General features: G+C 38.7%; 1 protein-coding gene across 1 annotated transcript in view; it reads right to left on the bottom strand.

The window, feature by feature from the left end:
• cachd1 (cache domain containing 1) overlaps nucleotides 1–23,060 on the bottom strand; it is a 64,509-nt gene that overhangs the window by 7,080 nt on the left and 34,369 nt on the right. Inside the window, exons 4-22 of the mRNA XM_079460848.1 lie at nucleotides 17,552–17,658; nucleotides 13,525–13,651; nucleotides 12,089–12,233; nucleotides 11,792–12,008; nucleotides 10,882–11,031; nucleotides 9,354–9,587; nucleotides 8,905–9,054; nucleotides 7,407–7,530; nucleotides 7,196–7,313; nucleotides 6,930–7,098; nucleotides 6,656–6,798; nucleotides 6,220–6,401; nucleotides 5,852–5,962; nucleotides 3,754–3,876; nucleotides 2,178–2,277; nucleotides 1,906–2,022; nucleotides 1,462–1,622; nucleotides 894–980; nucleotides 253–369 (exon numbers count right to left, since the gene is read on the bottom strand). Of these exons, the coding sequence (XP_079316974.1) occupies nucleotides 253–369; nucleotides 894–980; nucleotides 1,462–1,622; nucleotides 1,906–2,022; nucleotides 2,178–2,277; nucleotides 3,754–3,876; nucleotides 5,852–5,962; nucleotides 6,220–6,401; nucleotides 6,656–6,798; nucleotides 6,930–7,098; nucleotides 7,196–7,313; nucleotides 7,407–7,530; nucleotides 8,905–9,054; nucleotides 9,354–9,587; nucleotides 10,882–11,031; nucleotides 11,792–12,008; nucleotides 12,089–12,233; nucleotides 13,525–13,651; nucleotides 17,552–17,658 (2,682 nt within the window). The remainder of the gene's footprint in view (nucleotides 1–252; nucleotides 370–893; nucleotides 981–1,461; nucleotides 1,623–1,905; nucleotides 2,023–2,177; nucleotides 2,278–3,753; nucleotides 3,877–5,851; nucleotides 5,963–6,219; nucleotides 6,402–6,655; nucleotides 6,799–6,929; nucleotides 7,099–7,195; nucleotides 7,314–7,406; nucleotides 7,531–8,904; nucleotides 9,055–9,353; nucleotides 9,588–10,881; nucleotides 11,032–11,791; nucleotides 12,009–12,088; nucleotides 12,234–13,524; nucleotides 13,652–17,551; nucleotides 17,659–23,060) is intronic.

Here is a 23,060-nt window from a genome sequence, read left to right as displayed (position 1 = left end):
TCACACATGACATGACAAGTTTATTGACAGGAGTTTCTCTCTCATACTGTAGGCGATATTTCATTCAGCTTTCATAGTGTAAAGCCCACAGTAGTTGTGGTTGTCACAGGTGAATAAATGATGTGAAATTAGCTGTGTTAAGTGAAAGGGAGGGACGTCACTACTTCTACACTGTGTACACTACTGTGAGGTCAGTGTTTCCTGTAAGGTCCTGTTCAGGGCAGGCTGATCACACCTGATATGTAATCGTACCTGCTGGTGAAGCGCTGGCTGCATCTTGTGTTGATACACTGAGGAAGAGTGTCCTGTAGACTGGGCTCAATGACGCTGTAAGACAAAGGCTCCTGGTGCACGTCACAGCTCGGGTTTCTGCACACACCCAAAGAGAAATCATCAGTTAGGGTCTAAATACTGCAACTACAGCTACAACACCTTTCATTTTATTAATATTCAAGTTCACATTTTCTCTTTTAAGTGAACAGATGGCTTGGTGACAGAAAGACAAATGGCTAGGGACCTCTCGGTGGGGATTAACACGACAAACCTGAATGCGTCTAAATGTCTTTTGAGGAACATCTTGAAGCTGAACGGCTAATTGAGGACACAGGTGGCTAGATATCTATTCATTGTGACGAACAACAACATGATGAAGTGACAGGCAGAAGTGTGTGTGTGTGTGTGTGTGTGGGGGGGGGGGACTAAGTGAGATTAATTCCAGTGCATGCTGATGAGAGTCTGGACTCTCTGTAGTGCTCAGTCATGAGCTTGAATTAATAATATAGAATACTACAAATGCAAAGGAGAAACCTTTGCTTCGCAAAATATCACGTTCATGTGACTTCATGTAAATGGACTTTATTTACAAAACAATAAAATAAGTTTCAGCGGTTTACCTGTTCTCCGCATTGGTGAGGTTTCCAGTGCACTCATTCACCTCTAGGGGGCACTCACATGGGCACTCGCATTCATTCTGCTCCATTCTGAGGAGCATATGAAAAACAATTATTGCAAGCTAGCAAATAGCAACATTACACATACGCAAGATATTTGTTTAACCTGCTTTTATTGTATGACACAACCTAGTCATTAGAATGAAAGACTGGTGAACTATTAGAACAGTACAGAAGACTCCCATCCCTTTTTGTCAATAGAACAACCATGACCTATTTTTTCATTTCTCCTGAGATTAGTGTTGTTCTAATATTCTTTTATTAGAATTATTATCATTCTACATCCAATAGCTATAATTGCTCTAGAGATGCATACAATATCAGGGTAAAGAGTTTAGTTTTCAATTAAAGGCTACACTTTAAAATCGACAAATTGTTTATATATTTTATTAATTTGGCATGCCCATTTCTTTAAAACACTATTTTATTCAATATCATTAGCCAAAAATATGACATTTTTGTTTCAAATATAATGTATTACTGGCAGAGGTGTGCAGAAGTCAAACTGTACCTGTGGCAGTTAAGACAGAGGCGATCCACGGTACTGCACGCACAGAATGCCAGCGAATCACACGTCTCATTCACGATGCCAGCAAATGCATTGGTTCCTGGGATACGCGTGAGTCTGTACTTAGAGCAGTGACTGCCATGCACTAGGTTTGTCAGATCACCCTTGAAAATAAAAAGATACATATGTAAACAATGTAATAGGAAAGATGTTTTACATTCATATAGCACGTTGTTCTCATTAAAAACCTTAAGGTAAAGAATTAAAGTCCTTTTCGTATAAAAAATGCTTCAACTGTTATTAGTACAACCACTTGGTGGCGTTCTAATATCATTCATACATGAAGCTGACAATCCTTGACAAAGCTCAAAAACCAGCTCTACACCGACGACAGTCGGCAGATGAAATAAATCATAATCCAAATAATAATTTGATAATCCAACATACCACAATGCTGGTGTTGAATTTATAGAAGCGTTGCACGGTCCGATCGCTGAAACTGTTACACAGGTTTTTCTTCACAAAGTTGGGATGGTTGAGAATGTCATTGGCCACTAGGGGCTCCTAAAGTCAAGCAAAACAGAAGAAAAGCTGATAAACCACTTTCCCTTTTCAGCTTGATAACCACATTTAAAAAGGAATATTGCAGAACAATAGCACAGGCTGGTTTTCTTATTTAAGAGGGTGGCGAGTTTGATCTTAGATCCATTTTCTTTTACCTTATGGGTAATGTGCTGCTGTTCCGCCGGAGCGTGACCCTTTGGATCGATCAGTGTTGGATGGGCTACAAGATACCCTCTGTCCTCCATGATGAAACAACTTCATGTGGCAAGAAAAACAAAGAAAGACAATATCAACCGACAATCAAAAACAGACTGTGTGTGTATCTGTGTTTGACATTCGAAATCCAATGACAAGGTGTAAACAAGGCCTTTGAGGCTGTATGTTTTCCTGTCAGTTCACAGTCTAGCAGCTGCAGTTCACAACACATCACATTATTATGATGGCGGTGGCACACTGGGACATTCCACCTCACTAATCCTGCTTAGTGACCAAAAGCGGTGAAAACTCAAAGAACAGCACAGACAGATAAAGAGAGGAAGCATTAAGGGGGAAGAAAGAAGGAGAATAAAGGTTAGAAACAGTTGAGAAATTAACAATGAGAAGGCAGGATAGAAAAGGGAAAGGGGAAAACAAGGCTACTGGCACCTAACATAACAGGATGTGTCTGGAATGCAGCTCTAATCTGTTTATCTCCACGTGTGTCAGTTCAGTAATTTCTTAAACAGTGATCCTTTCTTTCATTTTAAGTATAAGTAGTTTGTATTAGTGCTTTGATTCCTAATGCACATATTTTGGATTGAGGGTCCTTAAAGGAGTAGTTCACCTTCAAAATGAAAATTCTGTTATCATTTACTTACCCTCTTGTCATTTCAGGCCTGTAAGACTTACTTTCTCCTCCGCAGAACACAAAGGTATTTTGAAGAATGTTTTTAACCTTGCATTGTTAATGTTGCATTGGTAAACGTAGAAGTGGGGGGCTGACCAGTTCTGTTACCAACATTTTTCAAAATATCTTCTTTTGTGTTCTGCACAAGAAATAAAGTCATGTAGGTTTGGAATGAAAAGAGGGGGTGTAATGATGAAATACTTTTTATTTTGAAGGTGAAATACTTTTTCATCATGTTATTCCAATGTATGCATAACCTGTGTGACTTTCTTTTATTGGTGAACATACATTTCTTTGAAGAATGTTACAACCAAACAACATTGGACACCTTTGATTTCCATTGTATTGACATAAAACCACACAGACCTTTCTCAAAATATCATATACAGGTTTTGAACACCACACGGGTGAAATAAATGATGATGGAATGTTTATTTTTGGGTGAAATATCCCTTTTATCATGCCACTTTATATGCTATAAAAATGTATCTGGTATCACTGAAAAAAATCTCATTCTACTCTCTTATCTCCTCTCTGTATGTCTACCCCTCCCTCATCCCCACCTCAGATCCTTCTCAGTCTATCTCATTCTATTCTGAAAGAGAGGGCTTAGAGGCATGCAGGGAAGACTAAAAGAATGCCTCTTTTCCAACAGAAGCAAATCTGATTAGTTTCATTTGAAAGAGCTTTAAAGAGCCTCTGTGGGGCATCGACAGCTTCAGGCGCTACACCGGACACCACAGCCAGGACGCTGGGGTCTTGGCATACCCTCAAGAGAGTCAGAGAAGAGACAAACAAAGTTGGCCTGGGGTGGAGGTGGGGGATAAAAGGTGGGGAGACCTTACCGGATTTTGTTGCCCTTGTCTTGGTTGCAGATGGGCAGAAGGTCCAGCAGAACTTTGTAGAAGTAGCGCAGAGTGAAGTCAATACCCATAACTGCTACCGTGGACCCTGAGGCAATCTGGGAACTGTAAAAGGAAGTAAATATAGTAACAATGAGACGAGTAAGGGCATATAGACGTTATCAGCAGAAACAACATAAACAAACGTTGCTTCCTGTAGACCTCGGCAAAGAATCAATAACTGTTGAGTAGGTTTAGAATCTTTGTTCCTTTTTTCCACATATAGGGAAGTGGAGAGTAGACAGGAGAATAGGGATGAGAGGTAAGGGTGTGGGATCAGGACATGACCCAGGTCGGACTCGAACCTAGGTCCCCGCAGGTCTACAGCCCATATGCATCTGGAGCAGGGGTCTCCAACCTTTTTGTAAGCGAAGGCTACTAAAATATCTAAAATCCTCTAGAGGGCTTCTTGATGATAACATATATTCAAACTTTAAACATGTGATGCCTTTTTTTCACACTCACAGAACCAAATTCAGTTTTCTTTCAGATATTAAAGCTTATAACACTTGCTAATAATAACCTTTCATAACGATGTACTTGGCGGATCTGTATAGTCACAGATTTGTCAACTGTCTTGAGCATTATTGGTGAGCTCTGTGTTTAGCGGGCACCTTACAGAGTTCATGCGGGCTACCAGGTGCCCACGGGCACCATGTTGGAGACCCCTGATCTGGAGCATGCACACCAACCACCACCCCACAGGCCCAACACAACTGATGAGTAGTTTACATTTAATTGAATACAAAATACCATAAAATATTCATATAAATTAATATTAGTAAACATTTTATTTGAAATAACTTGTTATATGTAACCAAACACAGACCGGAAGTTAACTTCGGGAAATAGTACCATACCAAAACAAAAAAATGTAAGCTTCAAAAAATGAATCCATTGTTTCAAGTATAACGTAACAGAATATAAACACTTGAATTATGGTTGTGAATACTCCGTTAAGAGAGTACTGATTGGAAAAAATGTGAAGGCAAAACACGTTTTATCTACACCAGACATTCTGGAATACCTCCAGTTTCAGAGAGTTTCATCATATCTTTAAACACAACTATACACAGATGCACGGCACCAAGCACGAACCATTTGCAGTGATAACACTGCTGCTCTTCATCTATAACAGATACATTTAGTAAGTGAACTACACTTTCTTTAGATGGGCAGCAGATACAAAATAATATAGATGGTTTCATCGGACGCATGCACCTTGCCCAAAGTTAACTTGCGGTCTGTGTATGTTGATCGGTCTGGCTAGTGGCTAATAATATAACAACTTATATTTTAATTAATTTATATTCAAATAAATGTATATTATACAACAGTTCTTCCGGGTTCTTGAATCCGATTGGCTGAGAGCCATGCAATATTACACCAGTATCACCACGGGTACCACTTCACTGACTGTTTGTATCACTCCGCCGGACTATGCTGTTCTCACAACTGTGTCAGTCTGAAAAGCTAGACAGCTAGCCAGCGAACATACACACACGCGCGTGTGCGTGTGTGCGAAACAGTTTGTCTAAAAAGCTGCAATCCGTTACATTTTTGGATAAAAAAAAACATTTAAAAAAACACGTTTTTAACAAAAAGTAGTATTTGTGTCATAGTTTGTGCTGTCAGGTAGAAATTCAAGAGAGTCACTGCGCTTTTAATTTTAAGTTTCGAACAGAGATGGCAATAGCAAGGCAAAAGCTACAGATTTTTAAAGAGCGAGTCGCATTCAGTGTTTTGCAAGCTTGTTTGATAAGAGCCATTTTGGAAACCAACTTGTGCACATTTTACAAGAAATATGTAGTGGGTACGTGACAAATAAACCGTAAATGCATCTATAGGTGTGACAGCAAAAATGTAGAAAAAAATAAGAATGAAGATAAATCAATATATAAATAAACACACTATTTATACAAAATACTTTATAAAATATTTGCTGTCACACCATAGGCCACATATACAGTATATTTGTCAACTGCCCGTGTCCTTATCTTGCATTAAACAAGACTCTAAATTTGACTCTCAAACAACTGACCTAGAGGCATGGATAGTGTGACTGATGGTGACCACATAGCCCGCCCCACCCACATCCAGGTATGGACCAGTGAAAGTGATGAGACCAGGATTGGCGACAGCGTGGAGATACCTGAACAGACAGAAGTTCAATGGTTATTATACCACATACAGCAATTGTGAAAATGACTCTGATGTTTTTATTTTATTCTTCACATTTTGTCAAAATGAAATGCTGAAAACGACTGGCGGTGCATCCTCAGTTCGCTTACAGTTTCACACAATACACAGAAATCAACAGCTTTCTTTCCCAGTCACCAGACTGATATATCTGTTCATCTCCATCCACCTAAGAGTTCGGAGACCACCGTCCCGAGACTCAGATCTTACCATCGCCTCCTGGTGGGGTCGAATGCTTTGTCCATGAGTGAACCAGGGTAAATCCGCAGCACACCATTGGGCGTTGCTATGTAACGGCGAACAATGTAGCAGTTCAGGCTGCTCATCTCCATAAGACTCATCCATTCATCTGTCACGTGACTGGTGGCCATCACCTCGTTCCTCACAGAAGACTAAAAGACCATAGGAGGGGGTGTTTAACAATTCGTCTGCAAAATGTAAAGGCTGATTCACTGTACTCCCTACAGTTATTTATCTTCTCTAATGGAAAAGCAGAACTAATAGGGAGAGGCGCGTTGCCAACATGCTGAAGTAATTAATACAAAACAAACTCTGTGACCACTGACTGTGAAAGATATTGCTGAGCTTATTCAAGCAAAGGCCCTGGTGGGCTGGAGCTGTCATTGAGACGGGCGTGTGTGTGTACCTTCAGGCCCGGGTTGGCTATGAGACGGGTGTTGTCACTTAGGTAAGCTGTGTAGTGCTCCACCATGCGCTTGGTCTCGGGTTGACTCAAGTGCTCATAAGGAGAAGAGAAACTGCCAGCGGACAACATCACTGTGGGACTCTCTGAGAAGAAAATCCAGAGAAAACAGTTTGCTTTTTATATCAGCACCTAACAATTATTAGGTTATGATTCATTTACGATGACAACACGTTTTTCCAACAGATTGATGATTTTAGATATCATGTTAGCTCACCGACTGTAGCGAGCTGTTTAAAGTGGAGGCAGGAGCTGGGCTGTCCCAGCAGATCCAGCCGATGGTACAGGAGTTTACTGCTGGGACCCGTGTTTAGATTTTTGAGTTGCTTCACTGGGATTTCGGGCTGAACGTACACTATACACAAAATAAAGGACGTGTCCTGTACCTGCAAATTAGAGAAGTGACATCAGGAGCATGTATAAAAACAAATCAAAGGATACCAAAAGTAATACCATTTCTACCAATGTCTATGAATTTCATACCAGTTTCCAGGCATAGCTGACGTTGTAAGCATCTCGACTGAGGTCACGCAGACGGTTCATGTGCCAGGACAGAGATGAGTTGACGGGCACAGCAATGACCTGACTGCCCAGAGGCAAACTAGCAGGAAAAACAAAACATGTCATATAACATTGTTATAAGGCATAAATGAATGTACAGTAGTACAGAGACAGATATCCCATGATCCCTCACCTAAGGATGTTTTGACGCACGTCAGCAAAGCCAGGGATGTTCTCATAATGGATGATGTCTGTGTGGAGAGGAGCTTCGGTCATCAGGTAAGGACGAGTTAGTGACGGGTGCATGAGGGTGTAGCCTGCAACGTGTACAAAAGTGAGTAACATCTAAATCAAAGGCAAAACTTTATTTTCAAAATACCACCTCTATAATTTTAGATCGTAAATAAGGGGTTACATGCCCCTTTTTCCTAGAAGTTTTTGAACACCAGTGTTGATGTTTAAATACTGTAGTTGACTCTTTCTTCTGTGAAAGAGTCTCTGTAGTTTTGTGTCCATATAATGAAAGCCAATGTTTGGTTGCTTTCCAAAAATCTATGGCACAAGAAGCAGGGCATGTCAGATGAGCTTTCAGCCCATCCCTTCAGCGGACAGCTGGAGACAGCAGGTGCCACGTTATTATCTCTGCCATTAGCACAGACTCTATACTCCCAGGAACACATAATCACTATAATGTTATTACATACGTAATAAAACAATCTTTTTGGCCAAAGTGGCAATTTCTGGGACATAATGAATTTGTTTAATATGTATGAATCAGAGGTTAACTCTGCTTTTTAACTTTCTCAAAGATGTGTGTTATTTATTATATGACAGACACTGCGTTAGAACATGATTAAAAACTATACATAGAAGTAAAATAAGGTCCAAAAGCTTTAATTGTATTTTTGTGAATATGAATATATGAAATAAATTAAAAATATACAAATATCATATTTAGGGATGAAACTTTTTTTAGCTCACGGTGCGATTTGATTCACAATTATGATGTCACAACGCGATTTGTTCACGCTTTATTTTTGACAAAATGAGTTGATACAAATTAGAAATGAACAAGTTCCTGCACATTTCTTTGTCAAATAACAAAACTAAATGCAAATAAAATAAATCCAAATCAAATCAAAACGGATGAATACAAAAGTCTATTTAATGTAAACTAACTAAGTCTTTCCTAACTTTCCTTTTTTCCTAACTTGGATTCCTAAAAATAAATATCAGCATATCTACATATTCCAAGTTTGCAGTAAACACAGCGACCCCTGCTGTTCAAAATATGTACTGTATCGGGATTCATTCAACATCTCAAGTGACTTGAATTGTCAGTTGAATCAACCTGCCTCGTTCCATCCCTAATAATATTTGTGTTTATCTTTGCTTTTAGGTTAAAAACCACTGACTTTAAAGTTTTTTTGTGCCTGACCCAAAAAATGTACATGATGCCAGCCGTGCTGGCTCAAACGTGGGACAGCCAATTTCCCCTAATGGACTTTTAAAGGTTAATGGCTTTCTGTCCAGTGTTTTGAGTCCATGAAATTGGAATGGCTATGAAAATAAGACCGCCCATACCATGGTAAAATCAGCAAGTCAAATTTAGGATCATAGGGCAATCCAATGTGACACAGGCAGACATTTTGGGCAGAAATAATGAGATAACCGCACATGCATCTCCATACCTTTATTGTCTATGAGGTAGGTATACGAGGCCAGCGAGTCCTGGTAGTAGGTGACATCCTCCAGTATGTACGCCAGATTCACGTCTACTCCAACAACACCCAGCAGCAGGTTTCCAAAGTAGCATGGCCTACTGACGGTCATGATAAAGCCTAAAAGGAAATGATAGAAAGGTAATAATCATATTATCAAATTTATAAAAACATAACATTTCATGTCTTGACTGCTTGCCCTTTAAATGTGATTTTATTCTCAATATTCGCAAGAAATTGGAAAGCAGACAACTGCATGCGAAAAATAATAGAAGTGTCTCATAAGAGCAGACGTTACACTTGTGTCTTTTGGCTCTGCTTACACATGTAATACCATGGGAGAGCTGGCTGGTTTAGTGCTTTGACCGCAAAGGTGTCAGACGTAATATTTACGCAGCAACAGCGGGATCTTCTCTTACCGTCTCCCATCTGGTCTGTGTAAGGCAGGCTAAAGGAGGCCACGTCTATCATTCGATTTGGCAGGTTGATGTAGAAGCGTCCCACGGTGGTCTCCAGGTTACTTAGCTGGTTCAGAACCATCATGCTGCCCTTCACGACGGGCAGTGTGGAACGATCCGGAACGCCATATTTCACAGAATTCTGCTCGGCTAGGTCTCGCAAGAAAGCCAACTCCTTAAGTCCAGTTACACCCTCTGTCTCAGAAAAAAGCAGAAAAGACGAACTGTAAAGGTCAACTGAACGGCAGCAGAAAACCTAGACAGGCGTCATATCGTCGCAGTCGGGTGAGAACCTCATTTCTCTATTTTATCATAAACCATTTCTTTAAGTTTGTCGGTGGATTTTACAAATATTTAACCAATAAACGAGATTTAAAAGAGCTTCAATTTTGATCATAGTGTTTAGCTCCTTAAACAATATATTGTTTTTCTATTTTCTCAAAAGTAGTGTTTCAATGAAACTAGTTTTCAGCTCGACAGCGACGACATGATCCTGACTGGAATTGTTTTTATAAATATCTGTAGCAACATTTTAAAGCTACTCTTGTCCACATTTTGTGGACCCATTGTAATATCCCAGAATGCGTTGCGATGAGCTCTACAATCCCAGAATGCACTGCAAGAAGCTCTGAGGGCCAAACATATATTTCACAGCACTTTTTAACCAAAAAGATGAGTTCACGTTAGCTTAGCAACACGAAGTTAGCATGTGCAGTCATTCACAATCATCATTCAGTTCACTACTAGGATTTGCAAAATTGCTAATATCAACCTCAATCCATCATTATCATTATGAAAATTAGTTATGGTTTTACATTACCACAACTTTCATATTTAAACTACAGTTACTCTATTAAACAATGTTAAATTGTGTGTACTATAGTTTTACTACACAAGAACAAACTTTGGTTACTATAGACAGGTTTAAACTAGTCAATATTTAACAATGATGTCAAATGACATAAACAGAAAAATATAAGCAACTTCGTCATAAATAACATAAAAAGGAAAATATAAGCGATTCCGTTGGTTAACAGAGCATGTGTGGGTGCCGTTCATAGCCTCACAATAACTGGGCAAACTAGCATTACCCTCTTCTACCCTCCATGCTAATCAACCCGAATCATATCTGTGAGTCATCTAATGCTAGAAAAAAGCCCCCGTCACTCTTTCATGTGTACGGCCTTTGATGCATTGTCCTATTTCTCTTTCTTCTATTCGATAATATGCGTTTTAATTTTCATGATGCCAAACTAATGTATGCTAATGTCAGGCTAATACATGCAGGGAGAGAAACATCTGAGGACAGCAATAATGGGAATGCTTTCTTACGGCAGGCACGCGAACAGAGAAGAAAGAAGAAGGGGCATAAAAACAGCTGAGCACATTTGGAAAAACACAAACACGCACACAGGTGTTCAATATGCTTGTTCGTGTGGGCCGTGAGACAAAAAGCTATGAGAAGGTTTATCTTTAGGCGACATCTCACCGTTCATAAGAGCGTAGGTGAGGATCATGACGGAGTTGTTGAGGTGGCGGTTCTCCTCTTTGACGACGCTAAGCGTCGCTCTTTTTTCATGCTCGGATGAATCTCGCGTGGTGATGCCAGACGACAGGTAGATTATCACCATGTCTGTTTCTGTGAGAAGAAAAAAATATGATAATATTAATATTATGATGATGAATCATTTGCATCATCAACTGTATACAAACATTGACTCTTATGGTGACTTCAAGACAGTAAAAAAAAATTGGGGTGTTCTGAGAAAGTTACTTTTAAATCTAATATCAGTCAAATCTTTGACCATTAATTTCCACCGGTAAACCGAATACAAACAGTTCACTGAACACAGGTTCATTATGAAGTAACATATGATCGGGACATGCTGCCACAAATTTACACAATAATAGTAATTCATAATAATAATAATAATAAAATAATATTCTTTCTGCCAAATTCACTTGATAAATCAGAAAACCTGAATTTATGAAATGACCTTAAAACACCAGTGTGATTTTCTTGCCTTTTCTTGTTGCTTGTTTACCCAATAGCTAAAGCAAAAAGGATTTGGTTTACCCAAAAATGAAAAGTGTATCAGCTTATACTGACAGTCAAGTTTTCGTTTGTCTTTGACCTGAACACAAAGAATGATATTTAGAGGAATGTTTAAAACCATACAATTCTGGGGCACTATTGACTTCCATAGTAGAAAAAAACTACTCTTGCAGTAATTGGTGCCCCAAAACTGTACATTCTTCAAAATATCTTCTTTTGTGCTCAGAAGAGCCAAGCATTTTATACAGGTTCTTTGATCATACAACTCAAAAGAGTACAAAAACTTAATCAAAATAAGACGTCATATTTGTAATAACCCATTAAATATAACCTTGTCTCTTACTAGTGAGCTGTCTGGTGACACTAGTTGTGTTCCTTAACAACTGAAAGGCTTTCTGGAAGCCCAGTGCATGCTGGGTAGAGCTGTCAGAAGCTTTAATGTTGTTGATGAAGGTGCTCATCTTCCTCTTGGTCTCACTGGTAGCAGGTGAGAGGAAGCTCTTGTAGCACTGATCCAGAGAGCACGAACGTACCGCATCTGCTACCGTCAACACAGAGATCTGAGAAAGAGAAATTATACGCCCTTATTAGTAACGACAAAATCAGTCGGCGCTATATGATTATCATGTCATTTCCATACTTTATCATGTTCGTCAATTGAGTTTAGGATGATGAGGGCGGCATCGCGGGCGATCTGGAGTTGGGTCTCAGTAACAGAGGCACCATGGTCTATGATAACTACTATGTGCTTTGACTGTGGCCTTACTGCTGACACATATACAGGCCTGTAAACATACAAAAACAAAAGAAGTTGCTTTAAGGGTGGTAAAAAAGCAGCATGTTATGTTATGAGATATACAAAATTTGTAAACAGGAAACAAATAGGGACGTAATGATAACAATTCAAAACAGTACACAATTCAATACAATACAGAATACTGGGCATTGAAATATTTTGAACACAATGTAAGTCATGGAACAAAAATTACTAAAAATAATCAACATAGGAGAGAACTTTGAACTGCACAACTTAAATTTGTTAAATTATCGTGGTATACTGAACCACAACTTGAAATGAATGCACCGAAAAATATGTTTGCATATTAAACCAACAATTTAATTTAGTTTTTATACTATACAGTATTAAGCTTTTTGTTGTCTTCTAAGATCAAATGTTAAATGATCCCTCATTTGTGATTTGCGTTGGAAAAACATCCCTGCCAAATAAATAAATGTAAAAATGTACACAGAACCAATGCAACATCACACAGCCTTAGTGGGAGTTGAGGTAGAATAATGCAGTTGTGATTTTTTGTTGCATTATGTCATTTCACTGAATTTTGAGCAGGCACAGATTAGCCACAACCTGGCTATGTAAAGACACCTTTATTTACGAAATGCAGACCTTCTTTTCCTGGACTCTGACGGAAAGGCGCCAAGAGCTATACTGGCGTAACTCCTGCTCTCCTTACCACAGTGTTTGTGCAAGAAATCCTGCTCTCTATCGTGATGCTTTTGGAAGCAAAACACACTGTTTTCATCTCCAGCATTCAGAGAAAGAAGAAAAGCGAATAATTTACAATGAAAGCTATATTTCCCAAATACCCTACTGTGTAACATCCTACAAGTGGTGGTGAGTTTGGGAACAGCAGCAAAACACGACCGTGTATTACAGTCAAGGGCATGAGGCTTAATGTAACTGGCCTAAAGAACTTCCAAGAGTTTAATTTATGCTTTGCCACACAAGACGACAAACCCTTGACTTTGACAGTTTTTTGAGCACTTAGCAAGAAAGGCACTTAGCTGCTTGGATCTTTAGTGAAAAGCTGCAAAAAGAGCTGAAATGAATTCTTTATTTTGGAAATAATCCAATAAACGGGGAAAAACAAAACATTATAATTTCATGCCTGTAAAATACTGCTAAAAAAATATTTTCCTAACAAATGAGGACCAATCAAAAAGGTACATTTCATAGCAGCTACAGTAAGAGCACTTATACGAGTTGATGGTAAAACCTTAAAATTGTGTCTGTGTGTGTGTGTGTGTGTGTGTGTGTGTGTGTGTGTGCTTGCTTGCCTGCTTCTGTGCTCATATGTGCCCTTGCAATGGAACTTGTGAGCAGGAAACACAGTGAAAATGCCTTCCTCTGAGCTGAAGTACTGCCACTTGATCCCTGGATTGGACTTCAGGTTGTCTGCCAACACTAAAATTGTTTTAAACAGAATTATGTTATAAACACTATTTCACCTTAAACACGAATTGTGATAAAATACAGCAACTGTTAAATGTAAATTTACACGGTAATTTGGTACATAAAGGCAAAAATTTGCAAAAACAATCAGCCCTTAAAATCGTTCAAAAAGAATATAAACAATATTAAATGTATGTACATTCATTACAACAAAAAACGCAATAATTTACTTAAGTCTCAAGTTGTTTTTAAACCTGTATGCTTTTCCTTTCATGATTCACACAAAAGATGTTTAGCAACATGTTTACCGTTTTTTTTACATACAATAAATGTAAATGGTGACCAGGGGTTCTAAACCTTCATAAATAACAAAAAAAAAACATAAACGCTTTTTCCAAGCATGCATCTTTTCGTCATTTTTGTAACTTGACATATTTACAAAATTTGACATGCACTATATGGCAAGAGCAGCAAAAACCATTTAGTTCTGGACTGACATGAGAAAAAAATAAAAATTTTGTGGAACGGTCCCTTTAAATTCCTTTCGCGGGCAGCAAGTGGGTTAGTTTAAGTTGAACAGGTCTCAGCAGCGTGATGGCCTGAGCCCAGACAAGCTGATCCTTTCCAGAAACGCAGTCATCCCCACTCCGCAGCCATCAATTTAAGTGTATATTTATTTAACGAGAGCCGGCAAAAGAGGAACAAAAGTGGGAATGAAAATGAGAAAAGACGAGATGTTAGTGGAAGAACGACAGTCAAGAGGGTCCCCTAACAAGAAGCGGAAATTATCACAGGGGTCGACCATCACAACGGTTATCCCACCTGAGCCGGGGGTTATTCCGCCCGTGGATTAATAGGATTAGAGCTGACGTTAGAAATGGGCGAGAGAATCACATGACGGCTGAAGTCTCCGTGCCTGCAAATTCCCAAAGTGCACGTGTCTGCTTATATCAGTTCAAAATGTACCCGAGTCAAGATTACTTGAATCTTAATAACAACCGATGTAAAATCATATAGAGAGGATGAATGTCTTTGACTTTCTGTGGAGTGTACGAACTGAGGTGCTTTAGTGATCTGAACCAAAAGTCTGGGGTTGGACATGTTCCGTTCATTTCAAAACGACAGCGTACAAAGGATGTGTTTTTCAGAAACAGCTCATTTCTCCATAAATCCATTTGGTGTTCTTAATGACACAGAAAGTCCTCCTGAATCGAGCCGTGTTGCTTTTGTGGAACAAGCAAGCAACGCTCATCTACACTACATGGCCAAAAATATGACATACTAGTGAATTGTGTGTTTTCAAAAGTTTGCTTATTTTTTCAGCATTATAAGGTCCCTGTACGTCCATAAAGAAATGATTTACTGAGTCTGGTGAGGAAAAACCTCGCTGGCCTGGACGAAGCCCAGACCTGAACTCCACTGATCACCTTTGGGATGAATTGGAACACCGACTGTGAGCCAAACCCCATCTACCAAAATCACTGCCTGACCAGTGCCTGAAAGCAAATCCTTAAAGCTGTGTTCCAACATCTAGTGGAAAGCCTTCCCAGAAAGATGTTTAGTACGACCAGCCCCCACAAAAATGCCATATAGATGTGCCATATTGTGCATATAGAGAGAGAGAGATATATAGCATCTGTCTTGCCCTCAAAAAATCAAAGATCACACAGAACTGGTCAAATGAAACATAATATAAGGAGATGATTTATCAGTGTATATGTCAACGTTAAGTCCCACGGAGACACAGGACAGCCATTCCTAATTCAGATCACACTAAACACAGTTAATCAAATTACAGCAGAAACCTGCGGAGGAAGAGAAAGATGCTAAGCACAAACAGCCGTCCCAACCTTGCACTAGTGCGATACGGCCATCAATCTGCACCCAAATTATAAACAGAAACTTTGAAGCATGTTGACGGCTTGGAAATCATACACACATGTCGCCCCAGAGTGCTTAATCCAACATCCAGTGTTTAGAGTAGCTGAGAACCACAGTCATGAGGTGAGAGTCTCTCATTTCCTCTAAACTTTCAAGCCTTTAAATGTTCACTTGACTAAAGCGCTGTCACTTTCCTGGACTCCGATAAGCTTGAAATGACAAAGCGGCACGAGTCGCCGTTTTAAACCTTCTGCCATCCAGCCAATAGGAATTGTTGTGTGCTTCCTGGTGTACACGGGCTATAAGTAGAGGAAGTACATTCTACTCAGATTTGAGTATCTTGACAACACTGATAAAGTAAACGTTGTCTCGACTAGGGATGTAAGAATTAGTCAGACAAACAAATCATAGTACACGATAGTAAGCCGAAAGGAGCCCAGGGGATGTAGGTAACTATTTCCATTTTTTCTTTTTTTTAATGTTGGCAATAAATGAATGTTTAAGGTTATGAATTGAACCCCATAGGTAAAGCTTACATGCAAAACGATGCAAACGTGGGGGTTACTGTGGGGCTCAAGTATGATGCACAATGTTTCAAAAATGTAGGATCACTTGACTGAAAGGTATTTTGTGATTATAAAATGAATGTGATTTACGTACATTTCTATTTTATATAGATATTATCTATTTTAAATGAATTTTGTAGACAAAATATAATTGTGAAAACATATTTTCATTTTTTTAAATGATTGATTTGTATTCAATAATGAGGAAAAGGCAAAAAACGTAAGAAAACATAATCAATAAGTAATCCTAAACCTTTGGACGGTAGTTCAAAACTAATAAGTATGTACTTTCTTATTACTTCGCATACTGCAAGTATGCAATTTGAGATGCTGTTTTACACATTGCATTACATGATAAAGCAACAACACATCCATAAATCTGTATATCTTAAAAACAGGTTTTGTTCGGATAAGCCAAACAAATCAAGGAGTAATACATTTTCAACCATGTGGTTTCTATTTATTTTGTGCAACTTGCATTAGGTCTGCCCACACTGAAGTACAAAATCCAGGTCCTAACTGTACATTACATTTTACTGGGTTCAGTGTGGGGGAAAACTGCAGCCTAGCTATGCATCTGGTTAAGACAAATTATCATAGAAAAACACTGGGACAATTATGACATTTAGAACAACACAAAAGAATTCTGGGAAATAAAGAGCAATACATTTCTCACAATCGAACCTTACAACAACATCTACTTTACTCCTCTGTTCTCCATGATTTTCCTCTTTCTAAATTGTTTCCTCTCTCCCTCCCCCTTGGCTTTTCATCAATGTTTAGACTAACACGGATCAAATGTAACTGATGACTGCCTGCATGGTTACAGGGGTCAGTTTCAATGACAAATGGAGGGAGAACGGTAACGTGAACTCCCAATGTCTACCTTACAAAAATAAGCATGTGCACGAAGATGAATTGGGATAATATGTTGTGGAGTGAGAGCGTATGTGCACGAGGCCAGAACGAGGGACAGATGAGGTCTTAAACATAATGGCTGAAAGAGACAAAAAGCGAAAACTGCATTCAGAACCGAACCCTGAAATGTACATGAGAAAACAATAGGCGATAACACTTGTTTTCTCATTTAAAAAAAATCAGTCCACAAAACATGAACTAAATTACAAAAGTGATTACAATCTGGATATCAAGGGAGTGTTTTTGGCTTTGACTGGAAAAAAAACACTTCCTGATAGAAAGGGTAAGAAAGCACCGGTCAATTCAAAGAGGGGAAATGAAAACAGATGAGAGGAGAGAAAATAAAGTAATTCCACATCCAAACGATCAAGGTCAGGCATTTGACAGCCCCGTGCATCTGTCTCGCTCATAAGGTTAATAAAAAACCTTTGAAGATTTGACGTCAGAAAAGCAATATTGTTCTTTGCAAATGGTTGCCATAGCAGCCACTGGCAAAGTGAAAATTGGCTTTCGCTTTTGAAGTTTGTGTGTGTGAGTGCTTACACACCAGAGTTAAGGTCTCGTCCCGGGTTGAAAGCTCGGCTATTGACAGTCGGGGACAGGCGATCACAGCTGATGGTCTTTGAAACATTGGTATTAAAATTGCCGTCAAATCTGAAATGAGAGAGAAGACAAAACATCAATTTATTTTATTCTGGGATAATTAGAAAAGCCGCACAGAAAAGAATAACAACAAACAGGCCAGAACACAAACTTCCAGAACTTTAATGCAGTATTTCTCTCTCACGAAGTCAAGCTGATGTGTTTCTCTGGATGTAACCACCGTATAACTGCTTTAACAGTTGTGAGGTAAAACCCCCTGAGGAAGACTGCATCGATATCTATTTCTACCAGCTGCACAGCTCCTTTACTGAAGATAAAAGAGGAAGATGGAGGGATGGGGTCTGAGGGGAGATGAGCTGAGTGGTGGAGAACTGAGCAGATGGAATCCTTTTTATTTAATTCACTTCATCAAACACACATCTCAGACAGCCATGAAGAGAGAAAAATATTTATAGCTTAAATGTATACTTTATAATACAAAATTACTTAAATTAAATAAACAATATGCTTAAAAATATACATGCACTTATACATTTTGTTCTGCTAGTTTGAAATGTTGTGTAGTTTTCATTTGCATAACACACACAAAACAATAAAAAAGCTTTAAATGGTTTCACTGGTCCACATGCAGCAAAATCTAACTTTGACATTTTCGGTTTGCACCGGTGAGCTATTCCAAAGAAAAAGCTTGTTCATGAAGGGATGTGAAAATTATTTATCAACAAATGTATCAATGAAACCTTAATACTATTGATTATACAATGATTATTGCTTTAAGTCTCTTTTTAAATTATATCAATATTTTGAATTATGTTTTCATATTGCTTTTCATATTGCTATTGTGGAATGTATTTTTATTTTGGTTTTAGTTTAGCTTAGTTTTTATTTATACATTTTCCATATCATTTTAGATGTTTGAATTGATAGTAATGCAATAATGCATTAAATAAGGTTTCTTTCATTAGTGATATTAAATCGTTCTTATTTTGAATTCAGTTTTAATTACTCAATGCATTTAAGATAAGAAGAGATTACTCAACACTTAAACCTGGTTGATTAAATTATGACCAACAATTAATTCATAGATTCATTGTTAGTCCTATTTTAATATGAATGTGCGGTACAACGAAAGCAAAATCAAGCATTATTTAACTTCAATACATCCCTGGTCAATAGCAAGCTAACAATGTACTGACAGAAGAGCTAACTGCATTCACAGTGTCAACCAGATCTGTGTGCTTCAACAGAATGACATTTTAATGTGTCCCGCTCCAGGTTTCTGTCTGCACTTATCAAGCACAGATCTGAGCTCTGTCTCCAGAGATCTCACTGCACTGCATCGCTTTCTTTCATCTCATCAACCACCATCCGACTATCTTCTGATCTTGCTACCTCACCTTCATCACATAACATACCCATAATACACCGCTCTCCCCTAAATGTGCCCCGTCCGTCATTTGCTACAAGAACTAAGTGTGTTCTGTTCCATCACCCATTACTAATCAAGTGTCTTATACACTGGCGAGTTCATTTCTCTCTGCCCTATTATCACCAGCACGCAGAGCCAGAGCGAGAGAGAGAGGGAGAGAGAGGGGCTGGCATTTGATTGACGGCTGCTGTGATGTGCAAAGCGCTTTGAACTTCAGACATTTAATTCCCATCAGGCCCTAGTCATTAGAATTCTCCTTCAACACACTTTACATGTGATGGCAAAGCAAATGTGCTAGATAAAAAATAAATTTGCACGCTGCTTTGAATTTCACATCACAAAAAAACTGGGCAAGCAAACTGAGCTAAAGAGGAAAGTGGGGAGAGAGAAACAGAGACAGAAAAAAATATACTGAATAAAAGCTTGAAGCACATTTTCCCCTCTATCTTTGATTTGGGCTCAACATGCAAATTAGAATGTTGACAAAAACATTAAAAGCAGAGAAAAAAGAAATGGAAAAACAAGCCCATGGGTAGTTTTCAGCTTGGCGAATGTGAAACAGCATCTGAACTAAAACAATAGCCAAGCAGAAACTAACCTATAACTTCACATTGAATTTTTGTTTTAATTCCAATGCATGCTTTTTTAACTATAAACTATGACTAACGCAATTCTTAACAGCTTGAAGATGTATAAAAATCATTGAAAAGTTCCATTAAATAGATTTTGAATGATTTTTGAAAGACCTGTTCCTCCATTCACAGCAACTCCATACATCTTTAATCTGTGTCACAAACATATTAATAATCACTTGTATAAATACGCTTTTATGTCCTTAAATACCCAAACTAAATGAAAAGCTGTCTTGGCATGCTAAAATGAACTCTTCATTTAGTGGGCCTCCATGCTTGATAGTGACATCAACAAATTTCTGTGATTATGCTCCAAGGCTTATAGAGTGCTGCTAGCAGACAGTTGGCGTCAGCGGCGGGATAAGATGGATGTAAAGGAGATAGAAACACAGAGTCGGAGACACAAAGTGTTGTGGAATTTCATTTAGAGACACATGAGCAAGACCTGACTTAGACTTCGTCTAGGAAAACCTAAGATTTGACTAAGACTCCACCTCAGGGACTTGTGAAATGTCTGGCACGTACCACTGCGGTGTGAGCTCTGACAAACACACACACTTTCTATCTGTGTGTCTATCAGAGCAACGGTTCATTAGCACAGCGGTCTCCATGAGTTAAGAGGGAGGCTCAAGGGGGATTATGGGAAAGAGGTTCCCTATTTCCCGGGGTATGGATTTAGGAAAGCATGCAGTCCGGCCGAGCAGCATTTAAGACCCCTTTATGGTGACTTAAGCCTTTGCGCTACCTCTTTCTCTTTGCCAATGTCCCTCTCTCTTTCTCACAGTCTTAATAAGCTGAGGCTCAGAGCCCGTCCAAACAGTCCGGCTCTGCGAGATGGACAGACCGGATTAACAGCGAACATGGAATGAGAAAAGGAGAAAAAGAGGGTGGAAAGGGTAAATGAATGTGAAACTTGCTGTAGTTTGTTTATGGTGGTAAAAGCCCCTAATCATGGAACTTAATCACTGAATCCAAGTGAAGGAATATGGATAGGACTCGTTTATAAACACAGAAAGCATCGGAAACAGAGACACTCACTCTGATGCATCGAAAGGAAGCATATATAGTGAGTGTAATGTTATTTTAAGTTGAAGGGTGCAATTTTTGCAATGTCAAAATACTTTTTCATGTGCCAGCTTAATATGCAGAGACAACTTAAAGCAAGCCATTTGCAATTTGATGCTGTATAAACACCGCAAAGCTATCAAAATACTGCTCTGTTTGTTTGAGCATTTCGACCTGACTGACACAACCCTCCAAACAAAGTTTTTAATACAAAAAACAAAACACATGCTAACCACAAAAAAAACAGGTAAAGATCGATTAACAATGGTATTTGTAGTAAAACTGTTGTAGTGCAAATGGCAATGAACTCGCCATAAAAATATTGAATACATTTAATTTTGATAAATGCATGGGCTCAACCAATGAAATGAGCTTGGGGCGGGGCTATCTGTTTTTTGATCAATGACAATTGGGGGTGTGTACAGGACACATGTTGAAATTATATGGTAACTCTAGCGATGCAGAAATTACAGAGTTTAGACCCTCAGCTTCAGTGGGAATGTTATTTATTTATTACTGCAAGGACAGCAATGAAGGTCGACTAAAACTTAAATCTTCATGTTTTTCTTTAAGTAAAAAAACCCACCAGAGGATTGAGGAATAACTGCACTGCAGTTCATAACTTCTATTAAAAGATGAAAACTTTAGTTAAACAGCATCATTACATTTTTAAGTAAAATCAAATAAGCTTTATGAGTCAATTCAACCTTAATTATATTGAATAGACTTAAAAAGTGGGTTGGACTTTACAACTGCTATTAATATTTGTTGATCTGCTTTTGTAGTTATATTTTTTGCCAAGCCTCCTTTAAGTCGTCTCCAAGATAAGCGCAACCTCAAACATCCACTTTTAATAATATTTCAGAATAAGACACAAAGATGGCCATCACTTTCATCACTGCTGTACATGGTGCTTCAGGGTACAAGAATCCCAAGGAAATACATTGGTACGTCTCTAAAATTATTGTTAGTTAATGACTGTAGCCTTATCACAACACACTCCACTCAGACGCTCCAGCATCATTAATTCTGCAGGCCGATCTTCAGTGCAACGTAGCTCCAATCCCCCGACACTCAAATCCCCCCAAGCAGAGTGAGATCACATGCAGTAAGGGGTTATTTCTAGACCGTTTCTTCGCTGGTTAAGTGTAGCAGTAGGCTTTGAGTGTTGATTAAAGCATTCTCCTGTGGCAGAGGTCAGTGCTCGTGGGAGAACAGCCACTGCGGAGATGTGTGATGGGATGTGACATTGATACGGTGCGAAACATTTGATCTTCACGGCCGTGACTGGGCTTCGCGATGGCAGCTGAACTGGGTCTTACTGAGGACATAATGTCAGGACTGATGTCACATGGAAGCATTAAATCTCTATAAACCGTGTCGTTAAATTACACTTTTAGCCATTTAATGTGAATAACATACAGTGTTTCTATCGCATTAAGCCAGGGTTAAAATGTTTATGTCTCACCCTCAAGATAGTCTTCACACTTGATTTTTTTGTAAAAAAGCACTCGCAGCGTTGTGGTTACAAAAAGAAGCCGACAAGGTTCAAAGATAAGGGTGCACAAAATTCAACTTACAAGTTAAATTATTCTAGTAATAATATCTAATGTCAGCAGTCTCCCGGTCGCTTATTTAGCATATTATGCATTAAGTAAATGCTTTGCTGAAAAGATGTTTCTTTAATCTAGATTTAAATTGGGCGAGTGTGTCTGATCCTCGAATAGTATCGGGAAGGCTATTCCAGAGTTTAGTAGTGATGGCAACACATAGAAATGTTGCCAAATTACAAAATATTCTAAGTCTAATATAATTTCTAGATCTTTTACTGTATTTGTTGGAGAAACAGTACATCCTTCAACTTGCAGGTTATAATCCGAAATATTCGGTTAAGTGTCTTTGGTCCCATAAGTAATATTTCAGTTTTATTAGAATTTAAAAGAAGGAAATTACAAGTCATCCAATGTTTTATATCTTCGATGCACTCAGCCAATTTGGATAGCTGGGAGGAATCATCTGGTCTTGAAGAGATATATAGCTGGTTATCATCTGCATAGCAGTGGAAGCTAATTCCATGTTTTTAATAATGTTTTCAAGGGGCAGCATGTATATGGAGAATAGCAAGGGTCCTAGAACTGATCCGTGAGGTAATCCATAATTTACTTGCGTTAGATTTGATGATTCCCCATTTAAATGGACAAATTGATGTCTGTCTGATAAGTAAGATCTGAACCATTGTAGTGCCTGTCCCTCAATACCGGAATAACTGTGCAAGCGATCTCCAGCTTGCAATCACGTTCCTAGCATGTTGTTATAGAAACGACAGA

The sequence above is a fragment of the Barbatula barbatula genome, assembly GCF_947034865.1.
Source record: "Barbatula barbatula genome assembly, chromosome: 7".
Classification (NCBI taxonomy): Eukaryota; Metazoa; Chordata; class Actinopteri; order Cypriniformes; family Nemacheilidae; genus Barbatula; species Barbatula barbatula.
The sequence above is the reverse complement of the archived record's forward strand: the minus strand, read 5'-3'. Positions and strand labels throughout refer to the sequence as shown.